The sequence below is a fragment of the Dromiciops gliroides genome, chromosome 1 (assembly GCF_019393635.1).
Source record: "Dromiciops gliroides isolate mDroGli1 chromosome 1, mDroGli1.pri, whole genome shotgun sequence".
Taxonomy (NCBI): domain Eukaryota; kingdom Metazoa; phylum Chordata; class Mammalia; order Microbiotheria; family Microbiotheriidae; genus Dromiciops; species Dromiciops gliroides.
The window spans coordinates 19,441,145-19,457,874 of record NC_057861.1 but is presented as its reverse complement, the minus strand read 5'-3'; the positions used below and the strand labels follow the sequence as shown (position 1 = coordinate 19,457,874).

The 16,730-nt window shown below is 43.8% G+C and overlaps 1 protein-coding gene across 1 annotated transcript in view; it reads left to right on the top strand.

The window, feature by feature from the left end:
* Window positions 1-15,449, top strand: part of CCDC60 (coiled-coil domain containing 60) — a 194,640-nt gene extending 179,191 nt beyond the window's left edge. Inside the window, exons 11-15 of the mRNA XM_043978177.1 lie at window positions 975-1,028; window positions 5,004-5,123; window positions 12,171-12,302; window positions 13,566-13,755; window positions 14,935-15,449. Of these exons, the coding sequence (XP_043834112.1) occupies window positions 975-1,028; window positions 5,004-5,123; window positions 12,171-12,302; window positions 13,566-13,755; window positions 14,935-15,039 (601 nt within the window). The 3' untranslated portion in view covers window positions 15,040-15,449. The remainder of the gene's footprint in view (window positions 1-974; window positions 1,029-5,003; window positions 5,124-12,170; window positions 12,303-13,565; window positions 13,756-14,934) is intronic.
* Window positions 15,450-16,730: the final 1,281 nt, after the last annotated feature.

Here is a 16,730-nt window from a genome sequence, read left to right as displayed (position 1 = left end):
CTTTTCTCCCGAGTAGGGAGTGGATTTCCTTCTTAGCAGGCACAGACCACATTGTTCCTGGGGACCTTTGTGGTTCTGAGTATCTGCGTTTCTGTCTTTTATACATGGAATATCAGAGACAGACAGGACCTTAGAAATCATCCAGCTCACCAGCACCCCCAGTTTACAGATGGGGAGACTGAGGAGCAGAGAGGAGTGACTTTACCTGAGCTTTCATTTTAAGTTAGTGGCAGAGCTAGGAAGTCATTCAATCCTGTGCCAATGGGACTGACCTTATCTAACCAGGCTTTCTTAGTGTGAGTTGGAAGGGTCTCAAAGGCTCCAAATTCTTCTCTCACATGCCGGCTGCTATATCTGCTCCACTCTAATAAACAAAAGGAAAAAAATGGGTGGGGGCATTTCCTCACATTTATCAGGCTGACATCTGAGGCCTAAAGCAATGAGGAAAATGGGGAACTTTGAACATAGAGGTTCAGTAGCTTCAGGCCTTGGGTCGATAGAGCACTGGACATGAGGTCAAGGGGCAGTGGTCTCCAAGGAGAAGCTGGGCGTGGCACCCCAAGTCAAACTATTTTACATACTTACAAATTTATTAAGCCCAAAGATGTATGGATCTTCTGATGCTACTCTGTGCCCAGTCTTGGCTGAAGCCCTGCAAAAGGCTAAAATGAGACCCTTATCCTGTAGGAGCTTCAAAATAGGACATAAGGTGCTAAGGGGAGGGCTGGCCCCTAGGCAGAGCCTTAAAAGATGGTCAAAATGTAGGGAGATAGAAGAAAGGGGGGGAAAGGAAAGACATCTCAGGGAGGGTGGGACAGCACAGGCAAAGGCTCAGAGGTGGGAATGAGCTTGTATATCGTGACAACTGGTTTCCATCACAAAAATCGAGATGGCTCTGAATCAAAAGAAGCACAAGTCCAAGCAAGAGGCAAATTTTTCAAGGTTTAAAAGATTTTCCTTCCTTTCTCTTACAGCATAACCGATAAGTCAAGTAGTAGCAGCACCGAGAGTCTCCGGAGACCTAAAAGGTGAGCAGAGTATACACCTGAATGTGCGTGCTTGTGCGTGCTTGTGTGTGTGTGTGTGTGTGTGTGTGTGTGTGTGTGTGTGTGAGAGAGAGAGAGAGAGAGAGAGAGAGAGAGAGAGAGAGAGAGAGAGAGAGACGAGGGGAAGGAGGGAGGAACCTATGAACCAATTGCTTGCTGAAATATTACCCTTGGTCATTGAAACTCAGACACATTTCATTGAGAGAGGGGAGGGAGAAGAAGGGAAGAGAAAATAGATCTGAGGGCCATAGGGGACCACGAGCTCAAAATAAGTCATGAAGAAAAAAATCTCAGGCTGCATTAAGAAAGCATACCCAGAGTGGGGTGGGTAACAGTCTGGTTGTATCCTGTATCAGGACTACACATTTTTTCAAGGATAATGGTAATCTAGAGAGATTCAAGTCAACAAGCATTTATTAAGTACCTGTTGTGTGCACTAGGGATACAAAGCCAGACAAAAATAGTCCCTGCCTTTATGGAGTTTATAATGGAGGATATAATTTGTAAACAACTATGGACAAACCAGATGACTCCCAGGGGAGGCACTAGCATTAAGGGGGATTAGGAAATAGTTCTTGCAGAAGGTGGAATCAAATAAAAACATGTTCTGTTTGGCATTCAAAGCCCTTCCTAACCCAGCCCCCTCCTACCTTTCCAGTATTCCCACACATGTACATTTGATCCTCTCAATAACAGGGAGCCAGCAGAGGTTACTGAGCAGAGGAGGGATGTGATCAGACCCACACTGTAGCTGAGTGGGGAGCGGAGGGTGGACTGGGGTAGGGAGACTTGAAGCAGGCAGACCCACCAGCAGCTATAAGGGCCTGTCCTGGGCTGGTGGCCGTGTCAGAGGAGAGAAGAGAACAGTATAGAAGAGATGGGCAATAGGGATGGTGAAGGGCCTCAAGTCTAAGACATGAATGAGTGAAGGAAGGAAGGATCAAATATGTGAATGAATGACAAAAGCCTTTATCATTCCCTCACTCTATGAGAAGCAGGTGCTAAGCTCTAGAGACACAAGTAGTAAAAAGCAAGGCCATCTCTACTCTTTTTTTTTTTAGGCAATTGGGTTTAAGTGACTTGCCCAGGGTCACACAGCTAGTAAGTATTAAGTGTCTAAGGCCGGATTTGAACTCAGGTCTTCCTGAATCCAGGGCTGGTGCTCTATCCACTGTGCCACCTAGCTGCCCCGTCCCTACTCTTAAGGGGCTAATGCTCTCCTTGAGGGAGAAAGCCACAGAAAATGTAATTCAGACTCAGGACACATGGGAAGTCCTAGAAGTCCTCATGGTGCATCAGTGGGTCAGACGGCAAGACCCAAAGTCCTTAGGTTGGATCATTAGGTCAGATGGTGGAGTCAGGGGCACTGATGTCTAAGGGGCTGAGACAAGTAGGAGAAATGATGCCAAGCAGACACCAACAAAGCCCAGGGAGTCTACCATAAGTGAGGGAGTCATATTGCAGAGAGGATCAGTGTTGATGCTTTGTTCAAACGCAAACTACTTATCAATATGTTAAGAGGAGGAAGAAGAAGAGGAGGAGGAGGAAGAGGAGGAAGAATGGTAGTGGTAGTGGTTATAGTAGCGATTGTAGTAGTGGTGGTGACGGTTGTAGTAGTGGTGGTTGCAGTAGTACTAATCATAGTGATTGTAGTAGTAGTGGTTGCAGTAGTAATAATAATAGTGAGGCAAGACTCTTATTTGACAGAACAGGCATGAGCTAAGGGTCAGGCCACTGGGGGGACATTGGGCTGTGTGCAACAGACCACCTAGAATTTCCCATAATCTCTCCCTGGGCTCATCCAGCCCTGGGGAGCAGAGATGCCCCTAGCCCTGTTCTGATGGAGGCATCGTGGGCTACTCAGACAGCCTTCCACACATCACCATCCACCAGAAGACTGAGAGAGTAGAATTTCTATGATTTCCCCCAAAACATACTTCTCAGTCTGGGAATTCTTCCTGAAACCTACCTTCTAGATTCCTTCTGAATCTTGAGCAAAGTCTATAGGACACCTGTACAGTGCGGACCTTCCCCAAATTGCTCTATACTGGGCAAACTCTGCAGGCCAGCAAGCTAATCTCTCCTGTCATCCTTTACACTTCAGCTATTTAACCTCTTCAAGGCAGCTAGATAGTGCCATAACACACCAAGTACTGGGCTTGGAGTCAGGAAGACCTGAGTTCAAATCCAACTTCAAACACTAGCTGTGGGACCCTGAGCAAGTCACTTAGTCCTGCTTGCCTCAGTTTCCTCATCAGTAAAGTGAGCTGAAAAAGGAAATGGCAAACCACTCCAGTTTCTCTGCCAAGAAAACCCCAAATGGGGTCACAAAGAGTCAGACACAACCGAAAACAACTGAACAAACAACATTTAGCCTCTGTAGCTATTTAGCCTTAGTACCATCTGCAGATGTGCAGAGGCTAAAAAGCCTCACCCTAACAAGGATAAATTGATTCTATATTCATCCGACTCTAAGCAGGGCTTTAAGCCAGAACACCCAGATAAGACAACCAGAAAAGGGTAGTAGAAAGCTAAGTGTATGCCAATGCTTTCCTCTATGACCAATTTAAGGTCCTTTGGTTCCAGACAACTATCTCACTTGGGGTTAGAAAATTCTTTTTAATGACTATAAAAGTCACTATTTTGACACTACATCCCCAAACGAACTGTCAATGTTTCCACCTTAAGAAGGTCTATAGAAGGTCTTTGGGAGCTGGGGTTAAAAAGGCTCCCCTTGCTCCCTAAACCTTCTTTGGTTCTCATGCAAATAAAACCAGGGGCCAGAATAAAAGGCTATATGAAGCATGCAGAACCACATTCCTGCTATTATTATACATGTCTGCCAGGAACAAAAGCCCTAGTCTTTTGTGGTGTGTTCTCACTAGGTCAACCCTAAATAGTCTCCCTGCATTTGCATGAAGCAAGCTGCTCTGTCTGTAAAGCTAAATTATGTTCATCACTGAGAAAGGCATTGGACTGGATGCTATAGGAGGAACAGTTATAAGAAATGGGAATGATTAGCCCAAAGAGGAAAAGACACAGCCACTGTCCTCAAATATCTGAAGGACTGATGGATAGAAGGATTAGACAGCAATGGGTACAAGTGGCAAAGATTTCACGTTGGTCTAAGAAAAAACTTCTGAATACTCAGAGCTATTTCGAAGCAGGGGTAGCTAGTTGGTTCAGCAGATAGAGTGATGGAGTCAGGAAGACTCGTCTTCCTGAGTTCAATTTTGGCCTCAGACACATGGGTGCTCCTGAATCCAGGGCCGGTGTTTTATCCACTGTGCCACCTAGCTGCCCCCAATTCAGAAACTTTGTACATGGGGAAAGGAGTATAGGGCATGGGGTTGGGGTGAGCTCATCAGAAGGAGGAAATGCACCCCAACAAATCCAAAGGAGTGGGGTAGGGGATCAGAAATGTAGCCACCAGTGGGAGGGAGTAGAACAGGGTGCTGTGAGCACCCAGAGGCACAGTCCTGTCACCCACACCCTAGTTTTGGCTCTGTTTGGGAGGAGGGATAGAGAGGGAAGAACTGAAGCAATCCTCTGATTCAGCTCTGGTTAGGCATGCCTTGAGGGTTGTTATAGACCAGACCAATGAGCACAGCCTGACTCTTGGAGGTCCCTTGGCATTTGAGCTCATAGTACTACCTGAGTAATGGCAACATGACATAGAGGATAGAAAACTGGACATGGACTTCAGAAGACCCAAGTTCAAGTCTCACCTATGATACATGTCTGCTGTGTGACCCTGGGCAAGTCACTTCTCCTCTAGGTGCTCCATGCTGCTTCCAAGTTGCCATTCTAAATCAGTGGAGGGTATTTCCACACTGGGAAGTATCCACACACTGATGAGAAATCAAAAACCCAGACCAAAAAATGAGCTGACAAAAAAAACTTTCATCCTGAGCATAGCCGAGCCCCATGTTCTCTTACCCATTTTTCTCTCCACAGCTACCCTTCTGGCGCTTCGGACGCCAAGAGCAATGTATGTGCCAACATGCGAGCCAAGTTTTTCAGCATTGCACAGGAGGCTGGTTTCTGCCTGCAGGACAGACTAGAAATCCTCACAAAGTAAGACTACATAGATGGGACAACAGCACTGTGACTTAGGGTTTAGAGGGTTCAGCCCAAAGATGGGAGTCATGTCCTACCTTGGAGTGTCACCAGCTGGAGGACTCTCCATTCCCTCTGGTCTCTCTAGTTAGGGACAACCCACCTAACCTCTTTGGGGCCTCACTTTGCTCACCTGTAAAATCGGAGAGTGAGATCAGGTGACTTCTGAGGTCATTTTCAGCTCCTTACCATCCTATGAATCAATGAAAAGTCATGAATTAAACTCTTACTATGTGCCAAGCACTGTATGAGTTCTGAGACTACCAAACGGAAAAAAAGCAAACTAGGCTTAAAAACACTCTTAAAAGTATGTCTCTCTTTTTCAGAGTAGTTGTTAAACATTTAGCAGCACATCACTGCCTTATTTATAAGCCTTTGAGCTGTTCTCTATGCCTTGACCCAAAGCTTGATTTGGCTAATACTATGGACTCAAGACTCTAAAATGAGGGCAGGTTCAGCCATGGCATGGGAAGGTGAGGAGACAGTCATCAAGAAATATGGCATCCTTAAAAAAGTCAGAAAATGGGAGGGGTGGGAATAAGCATTCAAAAAAGAGCCTACTATGTGTCAGACACTGTGCTGAGCACTTTTTACAAGCATCATCTTATTTGATCCCCACAACAACCCTGGAAAGTAGGTGTTATTAGCCCCATTTTATAGTTGTGGAAACTGAGGCAAAGAGAGGAGAAGTGACCTGCCCACAGTTCCACAGCTAGTATCTGAGGCTGAATTTGAACTCAGACCTTACTGAGTTCAGATCCAGCTCACTATCCACTGTGCTACCAGCTGCCTCTGGAATGATTGCCCTAATATCTTAGATCCAGAGGGCAAAATAGAAATTGAAAGAACCTACCCATCACTTCTTGAAAGAGATCCCAAGTAAAAACTTTCAGGAATATTATAGCCAAATTCCAGAACTCCCAGGTCAAAGAAAATACTTCAAGCAGCCAAAAAAGAAACAATTTAAATATTGCAGAGCCACAGTCAGGATCACACAAAATTCAGTATCTCCTACATTGAAGGAGCAGAGGGCTTAGAATGTGATATTTAAGAAGGCAAAGGAGCTAGCATTACAAATCAAGAATAACCTACCCAACAAAACAGTCTAATCCTTCAGGGGGAGGGCTGAATATTTAGTGAAACAGAGAACTTTCGAGCATTCCTGATTAAAAAAAAAAAGATAAGAGCAAAATTTAGAAAATTTAGCATTTGAAGAAAAGCATAAGAAGAATAAATACATGAGTCATCATAAGGATCTCCATAAAATTCAACTATTTACATTTCTATATGAAACATGGCACATGTAACTCTTAAGAACTTTATCATTATTAGGGCAGTTACAAGGCATCTATATAAACAGAGGGCATGGTTATGAGTCAATTATATTGGATGATCTTCCCCCCCAAAAAAAAATGTAAGGGTGAGAAAGAAAGATGAACTGGGAGGAAGGGAAAGGGAGTAGAATGGAAATATTTTTTCACATAAAAGAGGTACACAAGGAAGAGTTTTTATAGTGGAGGGAGAAATGGGGGAATGATGTGCAATGCTTGACCCTCACTCTCATTGGAATTAATTCAAAGAAGGAAGAATATATATACATATTCAGTTGCATATAGAAATGTAACTTACCAAATAGGAGGGGAAGAGGATAAGAGGAAATGGGAAGGGATCACAAAAGGGAGGACAGATTAAGGGAGGTAGTAGTTAAAAACAAAATAGACTTTTGAGGAGGGACAGGATAAAAAGAGAAGAGGAAGAGGAGAAAGGAAGAAATAGAATAAAATGGGATGGAGAGAAATACATGGTAATCATAACTGTGGAAGTGAATGGAATGAGCTCACCCATAAAATGGAAGCAGATAGAAGAATGAATTAGAAACCACAATCCAATAATATGTTGTTTACAAAAGACACACTTGAAACAGAAAGACACAGAGTTTAAAGGACTGGAGCAGAATCTAATATACTTCAGCTGCAATAAAAAAGTCAAGGGTAGCAATCATGATCACAGACAAAGCAAAAGCAAAAATAGACCTAATTAAAAGGGATAACTAGGAAAATTACATTTGCTAAAAAGGTACCTTAGACAATGAAGTAATATCAAAAGTTTTCACAGCATGTTTCTCTGATAAAAGGCCTCATTTCTCAAATATAGAATTGAGTCAAATTTATAAAAGTAAGAGCCATGGGGCAGCATGTCAGAAGTCAGGAGTCAGGAGGACCTAAGTTCAAATCCAGCCTCAGACCCTTGACACTTACTAGCTGTGTGACCCTGGGCAAGTCATTTAACCCCAATTGCCTCACACACACACACACACACACACACACACACAAAGTAAGAGCCATTCCTCGATTGATAATGGTCAAAGGATATAAACAGACAGGTTTCAGAGAAAATCAAAGTTATCTCTCTAGTCATGAAAAAGTGCTCTAAAAATGCTCTACATACATCAACTTCCCATATAGAAATGTAAATAGTTTAACCTTATTTAGGCCTTGATGATTACTCTCATGTTTAGCCTTTTTTATGCTTCTCTTGAGGCTTGTGTCTGAATGACAAATTTTCTCTTCAGCTCTGGTCTTTTCATCAGGGTTGCTTGAAAGTCCTCTATTTCATTAAGTATCCATTTTCCCCTGAAGAATTATACTCAGTTTTGCTGGGTGGGTTATTGATTAGAGAAAGGCAAAATTAAAACAACTCTAAGGTACCACCTCATACTTATCAGAAGTGACAAATGTTAGAGGGAATGAGGGGAAAATAAATATATTACTGAATTGTTCGTGGAGTAGTGAACTGGTCCAACCATTCTGGAGAACAATTTGGAACTGTTCTCAAAGGGCTTTAAAACTATTCATATCCTTTGACCCAGCAAGACCACTACCAGGTCTGTATCCCAGAGAGACCAAAGAAAAAGGAAAGAACTTATATGTACAATATTTATAGCAGCTCATTTTATGGTAGCAAAGAATTAAGAATTGAGGGGTGCTCATCAATTAGGGAATGGCTGAATTGTTATTTTCTCAATTAGTCATGTCTGACTCTTTGTTACTCCATTTGGGGTTTTCTTGTCACAGATACAAGAGTTGTTTGTCATTTCCTTCTCCAGCTCATTTTATAGATGAGGAACTAAGGCAAACAAGGTTAAGTGACTTGCTCAGGGTCCCACAGCCAGTAAGTGTCTGAGGTTGGATTTGAACTCAAGTCTTCCTGACTCCAGGGACACACTCTATCCACTGCACCAATAAGTTGTGGCATATGATTATTATGGAATATAATTGTGCTGTGAGAATGGTTTCAGAAAAAACATGGCAAAACCTATGTGAACTGATGCAAAGTGAAATGAGAAGAACCAGGACATCATTGTGCACAGTAACAAGAGTATTATAATGATGATCACCTGTGACAGACTGGGCTAATCTGATTAATGATCCAAGACCATTCCAAATGACTTATGATCGAAAGGATGCTATCCATTTCCATAGAGAGAACTGATGAAGTCTGATAATTGAAGTATAATTTTCTCACTTTATTTTTCTTGAAATAAGGCTAATATGGACATTTGTTTTACATGATTACAGATGTATAATTGATATCATGTTGCTTGCCTTCTCAGTGGGTGGGGGAGAAGTGGCAGGGAAAGAAACTGGAACTCAAAATTTAAAAAGAAAAAAATGACCAAAATAAACAATAAAGAAAAGTTTTTTTTAAAAAGATAGAAACAGCATGTCCTATTGAAGAGAGAACAGGACTGAGTTAGGAATACATGGGTTCAAAGCCCACCTCTGGCACATCTGGGCTGTCTGACAGGCTGTGGCCAAATCACTTCTCCCCCTCAGTGCTCCTATGCAAGAGTGCTGCCACACCCCTCTGACGTTGGATGGTATGTGGGGCTCAGGGAGGAGAGAGGTGGTGATTGATAGAACCAGTCTGAAAAGAGGGAATGAAGTCTGGCAGGGCACCAGGCTATGAGGGTGGGGGAGAAAAGGGAGTCAGTGTGATTCAGGGGAAAGAATGAGTCTGAAAAGCAGAGTTTGCCCTCCTGAGCCATTTATGGGGTTCTGCAAGATGGCGGTGGAAGGCAAGCAGCTTCCTTTTTTTGAAGCCAATTAAAGAGAACAAAACAGCCTGAAAAGTACTGTGCCAAAAACCCACCAGCCCTTTCTGTCACCAGTAAATGTGTAAATATATTCTGATAGTAAAGCATAACAATTCTATTGGCCATTCTGCCTGCCAAAAAAGAGGGGGATATTGGTATGAACATTAAATACACCTATCTTGGGGCTTGTCCAGAGACTGGCTAGGACCCCCTCCAGGGTTTGTTCCTTTGTTTCTCCTTTCCCCATCCAAGAACACCTAAAACAGGAATCTTCACCCGATGAGGATTCCATCAGTGATGTTGATGTACTGGCCTCATCAAAGAGAAGCTAAGAGAGAAATCAATATTCTGGCTTCATCTTCAGTCACTAACAGTCACCCCTTGTTGCTTCATAATCTCTTGCAAATGCCAGCCACCCATCTGGACCACATCTGGCTAGTGGGAAAAACTCTCAGCTGCATTTGGAACCAATATATTCTCTCCATCACCACCAACAACAACAACAACCCCATTTCCCCTGAGGGTATAAACCCACTGGACCAGTCCTACAAAGAAATAAATGCTACTATAAAAATTCATTTATTTCATAAGCATTTACTAAGCATCTGACTCTGTCCACCTTGGGGAAAGGTAGGGACTCAACATTGGAGTGAATTCCAGTTCCTTGAGAGCCAGGATTATTTCACTTTTTGTAACTGCATCCCTAGTGTCTGGCCCAGACTAGGTGCTTAATAGTAAATTCTTGTTGATTGATTTACCTCTCTGATAAGGAAGGTAAGGACCTCAAATGTTCCTCATTCTTCTTCAACCAGCCAGATAGGACTCCATCACTCCTACCTTGCCCAATGGACAAGACTAGGGACTCGTTATCTGCCCAAGTGCTTACCCCATCTCTTTCCAGCTCTTGCACGGACACCAATACTCAGATCTTCATTAGCAATGCTACAGTGAAGGGCCTGATATCTACTTTCCTATGGCTCTGCTCTGAGTCCCTCTGGTTCTGAGTTATAGGCTGTGTAGGCTGCGGATCCCATCCAGGCCCACCACTCCTCACCCTTCCACATCAGCCCTATCCCACTCTACACCTCTAGAGCCCTAGAATGTACTCCCTCCTACTCCTACCTCTTGGAATCCCCAGTTTCCTTCATGACTGAACTCAAGTCAACTTGTATCTGGCACCTTTCCCGAACCTCTCCAACTTCTACTGCACCCTCTCCCAAATCTTCCTTATATTCATTTTTGTAGTGTTTTACTTACATATATTATTCCTATAATATATATACACATATAAATGTATATACATTTATATCCATACATACACTTTGTTTCCCCCAAAGAATAATAAGTCAAAACAGTAAGCATTTATTAAGTGCCTACTGTGTGCCAGCCACTTTGCTAAATACTAAGGGTACAAAGAAAGGCAAGAACAAAACAGTCCCTTGCCCTTAAGGAGTTCACAGTCTCTTCTTTTGTCTCTGTAGCCCCAGAACCTAGCAGGGTACCTGGAACATAGTAGGTGCTTAATCAATGTTGATTCATTATTGAAAACTGCCTTTCATGTCATTCCCTCACCCCCTCAATTACCTTGTATTTTTTATTTAATTTTCTATATACACATTGTTTCTCCCCCAATAGGATGTAAGCTCCTAGGGGATAGGGACTGTTTCTGTTTTATCTTTGTATCCTCAGCTCCTGGTGCAGAGTAGATGCTCAATAGAATTGAACTACAGGACCCTGGAAGAGTCGAATTGTGGGGCAACAGTCGCATCCTCCAATAGAGCTATGATCCCTCTCATGTATGGATGTTCTCTTCAAATAATCAACCCATCCAGGATAGATACCCCTCATCCTGGGCGACTCTTGTCCATGTCCTCCTATTAGTTAAAGATAGGGATGGGGACTTAACTGATGACTGCATTGGTATTGGGAACACTCTGGATGAGGAAACTCCCTCTACTAATGTAGGTCAGCATTTTCTTTGCAACTTAGAGTCTTGGAGAGATGCTTGGGGGCACTGAGAGATTCAGTGACTTACCTAGCATTGTTGTTCATTCTTCATTCTCAAAGAGGACCAATGACATAAGGAAGGTGATGTCTTGACTTGCAAGTTAATTGGATTTAAGTGAAGGAGGGCTGTGCAAAGTCCTCAGGCTCACTCTCTCCTCTAGAGTCCTCAGAGGCTGGCTCCCTATTCACCATGCCACACATTGGGATTGTCGTTGTTCGGTTGTTCAGTCGTGTCTGACTCTATGTGGCAAAGTTGCTGTAGTGCTTTGTCATTTTCTTTTCCAATGTGTCCCCATTTTACATATGAGAAACCAAAGCAAAGAGAGGTTAAGTGATTTGTCCACAGCTAGTAAGTGTCTGATCCGAGATTTGAACTCAGGTCTTACTGACTCCAGGTCCAGTTGTTCTATCTACTGCATCACCTAGCTTCCCTACACATTGGGAACACAATGATAAATAGTACAAGGTCCCTGCCCTCAAAAAGCTTCCAGGGAAGCTGGTGCCTCACATTTATATAGTGATCTAAGGCTTACAAAGTACTATGCATGCCTTATCATATTTGATGATCAAACCAAGCCTGTGTGATTGTTACTGTTTAGTCATTTCAGTCATGTTCAATTTTTCATGACCCCTTTTGAGATATTCATGGGAAAGATGCTAGAGCAGACTTCCATTTCCTTCTCCAGCTCATTTTACAGATGAGAAAACTGAGACTCTAAATTTAAGAACTAGAATACAAAGAACTAAATGCTGCATAAATCAGGAACCCTGCCATCCCAGAGGAGGTATTGCTTCCTGCTTAAAAGAAATGACATTTGAGCTAGACCTTGAAGGATGGGTAGGCTGTCAACTGACCAAGATGGAATTCTGATTCTCTTCCCCTCTCATAACCTGTTTTATAGGAGGCAGGAAGAAAGAGGCCTCCAGAAGTTTTTTTCTTTCAGTATTGTCTCCAATTTTTACCAAGACATAGAAAAAATGAGACATCCCATCACTATAACAAGAGGTGATGCTGAGGAACTCGCAAACCACTGGTAAGGAATGGAAACCTCCCCCAGTGGATAGTCCCATCAGAGAGGGTCTTTCCTAGCATATCCATAATCCCAAGTGTTCTTAGGGCTATGGAGAAGTGTCATCCCCCAAAGCGCCCTTTGCCACATACAGGACCCACAGAAGAATCCCAACCCCAGAGCTCAGTGAAGCCTTTGTCCTTGGTGCTAAAATCACAAAAAAAAAAATCATAGAAAATCAGAACTAGGAAAAACCTTAAGTGTATCTAGTCTAAGACCCTTGTTTTACAGAGGAAGAAACAAGCCTAGAGAGGAGAAAGGTCTTGCCCAAGATTATACTGGTTTTGGGGAGCAGAGCAGGGATTCAAACCCAGGTTTTCTGTGTCCCAGGCCAGTCTTCCTTCCATCATGAAATACAGCTTCTTGTCCTTGATCATAGAATCACAAAGCTAAAAGGGATCCCAGGGACTATAAATGAATGCATGGGTGGATAGATGGATGGATGGATGGATCAATGGATGGATAGAAAAGCACCTACTGTGTGCAAGCACTGTTACATTCTAATGGGAAAAAACTACATATAGTAGTTTTTTATTCTATTCTGTAGAATTCTATTCTATTTTATACAATAGAGGGAAGGAGTAGGCATGTGGAATCTCTACTGACAAAGATTCATGAGACCCAAGAAAAACCATAATCCTGAAAGTAAAGAATTGTGGGATATGAGAAAATAAACCATGGAAATAAGTAGAAATCTTCCAAAGCGGATGGTTTTGTTGCTAAGCAGAGATGGAGGAATAATTTTAGTCTTCCATGTGTGGTTGGTTACTAAGTAATGCTCTGGTGAGTTGCACTCAATCAACAAACACTTATTAAATACCTAGTATGTGTCAGTTACTGTGCTAGGGATGAAGGTACAAAGACAATCAGCAAGCATTTATTAGAAAGATCCCTGGGGCAACTTGGAACCTTAAGACATAGAATCAATATATCTGTAAGGCACCTTAGGAGAGAGAATTTCAGGGCTGGGAGGGGCCTCAGAACACAGAATGTAACAGCTGGAAGGGGCCTTAGAACAGGGAATGTCAGAACTGGGAGAGGTCTTAGAACAGAGATCCTCAGAACTGAGAACTGGTCTTAGAAAATCTCTAGCCTACCCATTTTGTTGTACACATAAAGATAACTGAGGATCGGGCCTTTTGACTTCAGCTCATGGGCCTGAGGGACCCCCAAAGATAACCTCCTTAGCCAACTCCCCTAACTGAATTTCTTCTGTTGGAAATGAAGGTATTTTGATTTATTATCAAAACTCCCAGAAGATTTAAAGAAATACCGTCCTGCCAAGAAAATCCTACAGAAATTGCAAAAGTATGGAGAGAATTTGGACCTCAGAATCCGTCCACATGTCCTCCTGAGAGTACTGCAGGACCTCCGTACATGGGAGCTGTGCTCCCCTGACATTGCTGTGGCCATTGAGGTAAGCATGGATAAGAACCCTCTATCCATTTCCAACAATCACCTCTTGAGGCTTTGCCCCTTGCCTTATCCAGTGCTTGTATGCAGCCCCTTGGCTAACTGGGATCTCTCTGATCTCTAATCCCATTGGCCTTATTGGAACTCCCCAGTCCAATCCCCCCATTGGCTCAGAATCTTGCTAGGAGGTAATCTAGGAAATTAATTCATACTAAAGTATTACTGAACTAAGGTAGCAGCTCATGTATAAGATCTACATTGTAATAAATATCTTCAAAGACGTATCCCATATTCTGACCCATAGTCCCCCATGTGTTCCATAGAGGGGCTCAGGTTCTGCTCCAGGCAAAAATGCCTGCCAACAGTAAGCCAACCTGGACCTCAGGGCACTGGAAGGGTAGGAGAACTTTGGACAGGGTTGGGGATATTCCCAGGGTGGTTTCAATCCAGAAACTTAACTAGAAATGTGAAACCCCTGAGAGAAGCTTCAGAAAGGAGCCTCATTTCCTGTGTGAGCACAGATCTCAAGGGTCCCTGCTGGCGAGGGATTATTCGACTTATATTTGCATACATGGAGAAAGCTAACAGGGACTGTCTCCTTTCCTCCCCCTCTAGCATGCACTCTGTTATAATCATCGTTGTTGAGTCATTTTAGTTGTGTCCAACCCTTCATGACCCCATTTGGGGTTTTCTTGGCAAAGATGCTAGAGTAGTTTGTCATTTCCTTCATCTCATTTTACAGAGGAAGAAACTGAGGCAAACAGGGTTAAGTGACTTGCCCAGAGTCACACAGGCAGTAAGTGTATGAGACAGCCACCTAGCTGCCCAATAACAAGAACTAGCTTTTTTTGTTGTTGTTGTGTCATTTCACAGTGATTTCTGACTGTGACTCCATTTGTTGCACCATCATGCCTCCCCATAAATGATATAGACCATCCCTAGGAGTCATGGGCCTCGTCCTCACTAGAGGTCTTTGATCAAGAGTCGAGAGCGCACATGTTGTAGAGGGGGTTTTTGTTCAGGTAGCCACCCATCGGACACTGTGGTCCTTGAGGTTCCTTCCAACTCTGAGATCCCATGATCCTGTGGTTCCCATGAGGCCTCTGCCCCTGCTTCCCCACAGGGAGGCTCCCACTTCTCTGCTCACATGAGTTCACTGCATTCCTGCCTTTCTTTCCCACAGTTTGTACGAGAACATATTGTCCAAATGCCCCAAGTGGATTATATCAAGTGGCTTCGGACTCGGGTGAACCTTCCAATGCGATGCCACAGCGCCCCACCCCCCTAGAGAGGCCAAAGCCAGAGGCCACCAAGGGATGGCCCCGCCTGGCAATGGGAACACTATTGAGGACGATGGAGAATAGAGGTGAAAGCACTTGGGAGGCCAGGGTTCAGCGGTCCCCATCAATTTGCCTCCTGGGCCCCAGTGCCCAGAAGTCCACAGAAGAGCTGAGAGAAATAAATCCAACTCTGCCTCCTCACCAGGCCTGCTCAGATCGCCCAAGCTCCTCACTTCCCGCTCTCACACCCCTTAAATGAGCAAAGCCTGACCAGCCAGACCATGGCTTCCATCCCTGCTTTTTCATCAAGGCTCAACTTCCCTCCCAAAAGGTTGGAAACTGCTCTTTGCCACCATAAGAGAAAACTCAAGCCAGTGCAGGGACTTCTCCATGCCAGAAGCCAGACCCCAGAGGGGGCTTTTGTTCTCCAACAACCCAGCCTTCTGGAATCTACCAGGCTCCTCCAACCCACTCACCTCCTCTCCTCTCAGGTCCATCACTAGTGTTCCATCAGGTTTGGCCCAATGTTCCACCCATCCCCAATCTCTCATTACTACTTTCCACCAAATGCAATTTATTGTTGGTAATAAAATGAAAATGAATATCAGACATGCTGGACCATTCTTGGTCTGAGCTATGGGCTATAGAGGAGGGGAAATGGCAGGGGGAAAGGAAACATATGGCAACTTGCTATTTTAATTAATTATTCTTACTAAGTACTAAGTTATGTTATATCCAAAGTTCTGAAAGACTAGAAGGGTTATCAACAATATCTAAATTTCAGCACCCTAGGACAAAGTTGCACTCAGTCAATAGATGGGTGGATAGGTGGATGGATGGGTGGATGGGTGAATGGGTGGATGGATGGATGGGTGGATGGGTGGATGGGTGGATGGATGGATGGGTGGATGGGTGAATGGGTGGATGGATGGATGGGGGGATGGGGGGATGGATGGATGGATGGATGGATGGATGGATGGATGGACGGATGGGGGGATGGGGGGATGGATGGGTAGATGGGTGAATGGGTAGATGGATGGATGGATGGGGGGATGGATGGGGGGATGGATGGGGGGGATGGATGGGGGGTGGATGGATGGGTGGATGGATAGATGGATGAATGGGTGGATGGATGGATGAATGGATGGATGGATGGATGGATGGGTGGATGGGTGGATGGATGGGTGGATGGGTGGATGGGTGGATGGATGGACCAACCAACAGATAGATAGATAGATAGATAGAGCATTCATTAAGTGCCTACTATATGCCAGATCCTGTGCTCAGTGCTGGGCATAAAAAGAGGCAAAAGACAGCCCCTGCCCTCAAAGAGCTTACGATCTAATGGAAGAGATAACATGCAAACAAATATAGCAAAAGCAAGCTATATAAAATATAAATAGGAAATAATTAACAGAAGGAAGATGCTAGATTTAAAATGGGTTGGGAAAGATCACCCAGCCCTAGTTATAGCACTCTGTATGACAGAAGAAGCCTGGGTTTTCCTCCTACCCTCCAAAATAGGGGTAAGATTTGTGTTTTGGTTCAAGACTCATCCAACCAACAAACCCTTTTGAAGTATCTACTATATGGTCTATGATAGCAAGATATGACCTATGTAATGATTGGAGTGACATCACCTTCTAGAGAGTTACTGTAGGAAAGCTCCTCCATGAGGAGAAGGTGTCTGAGGGCAAGT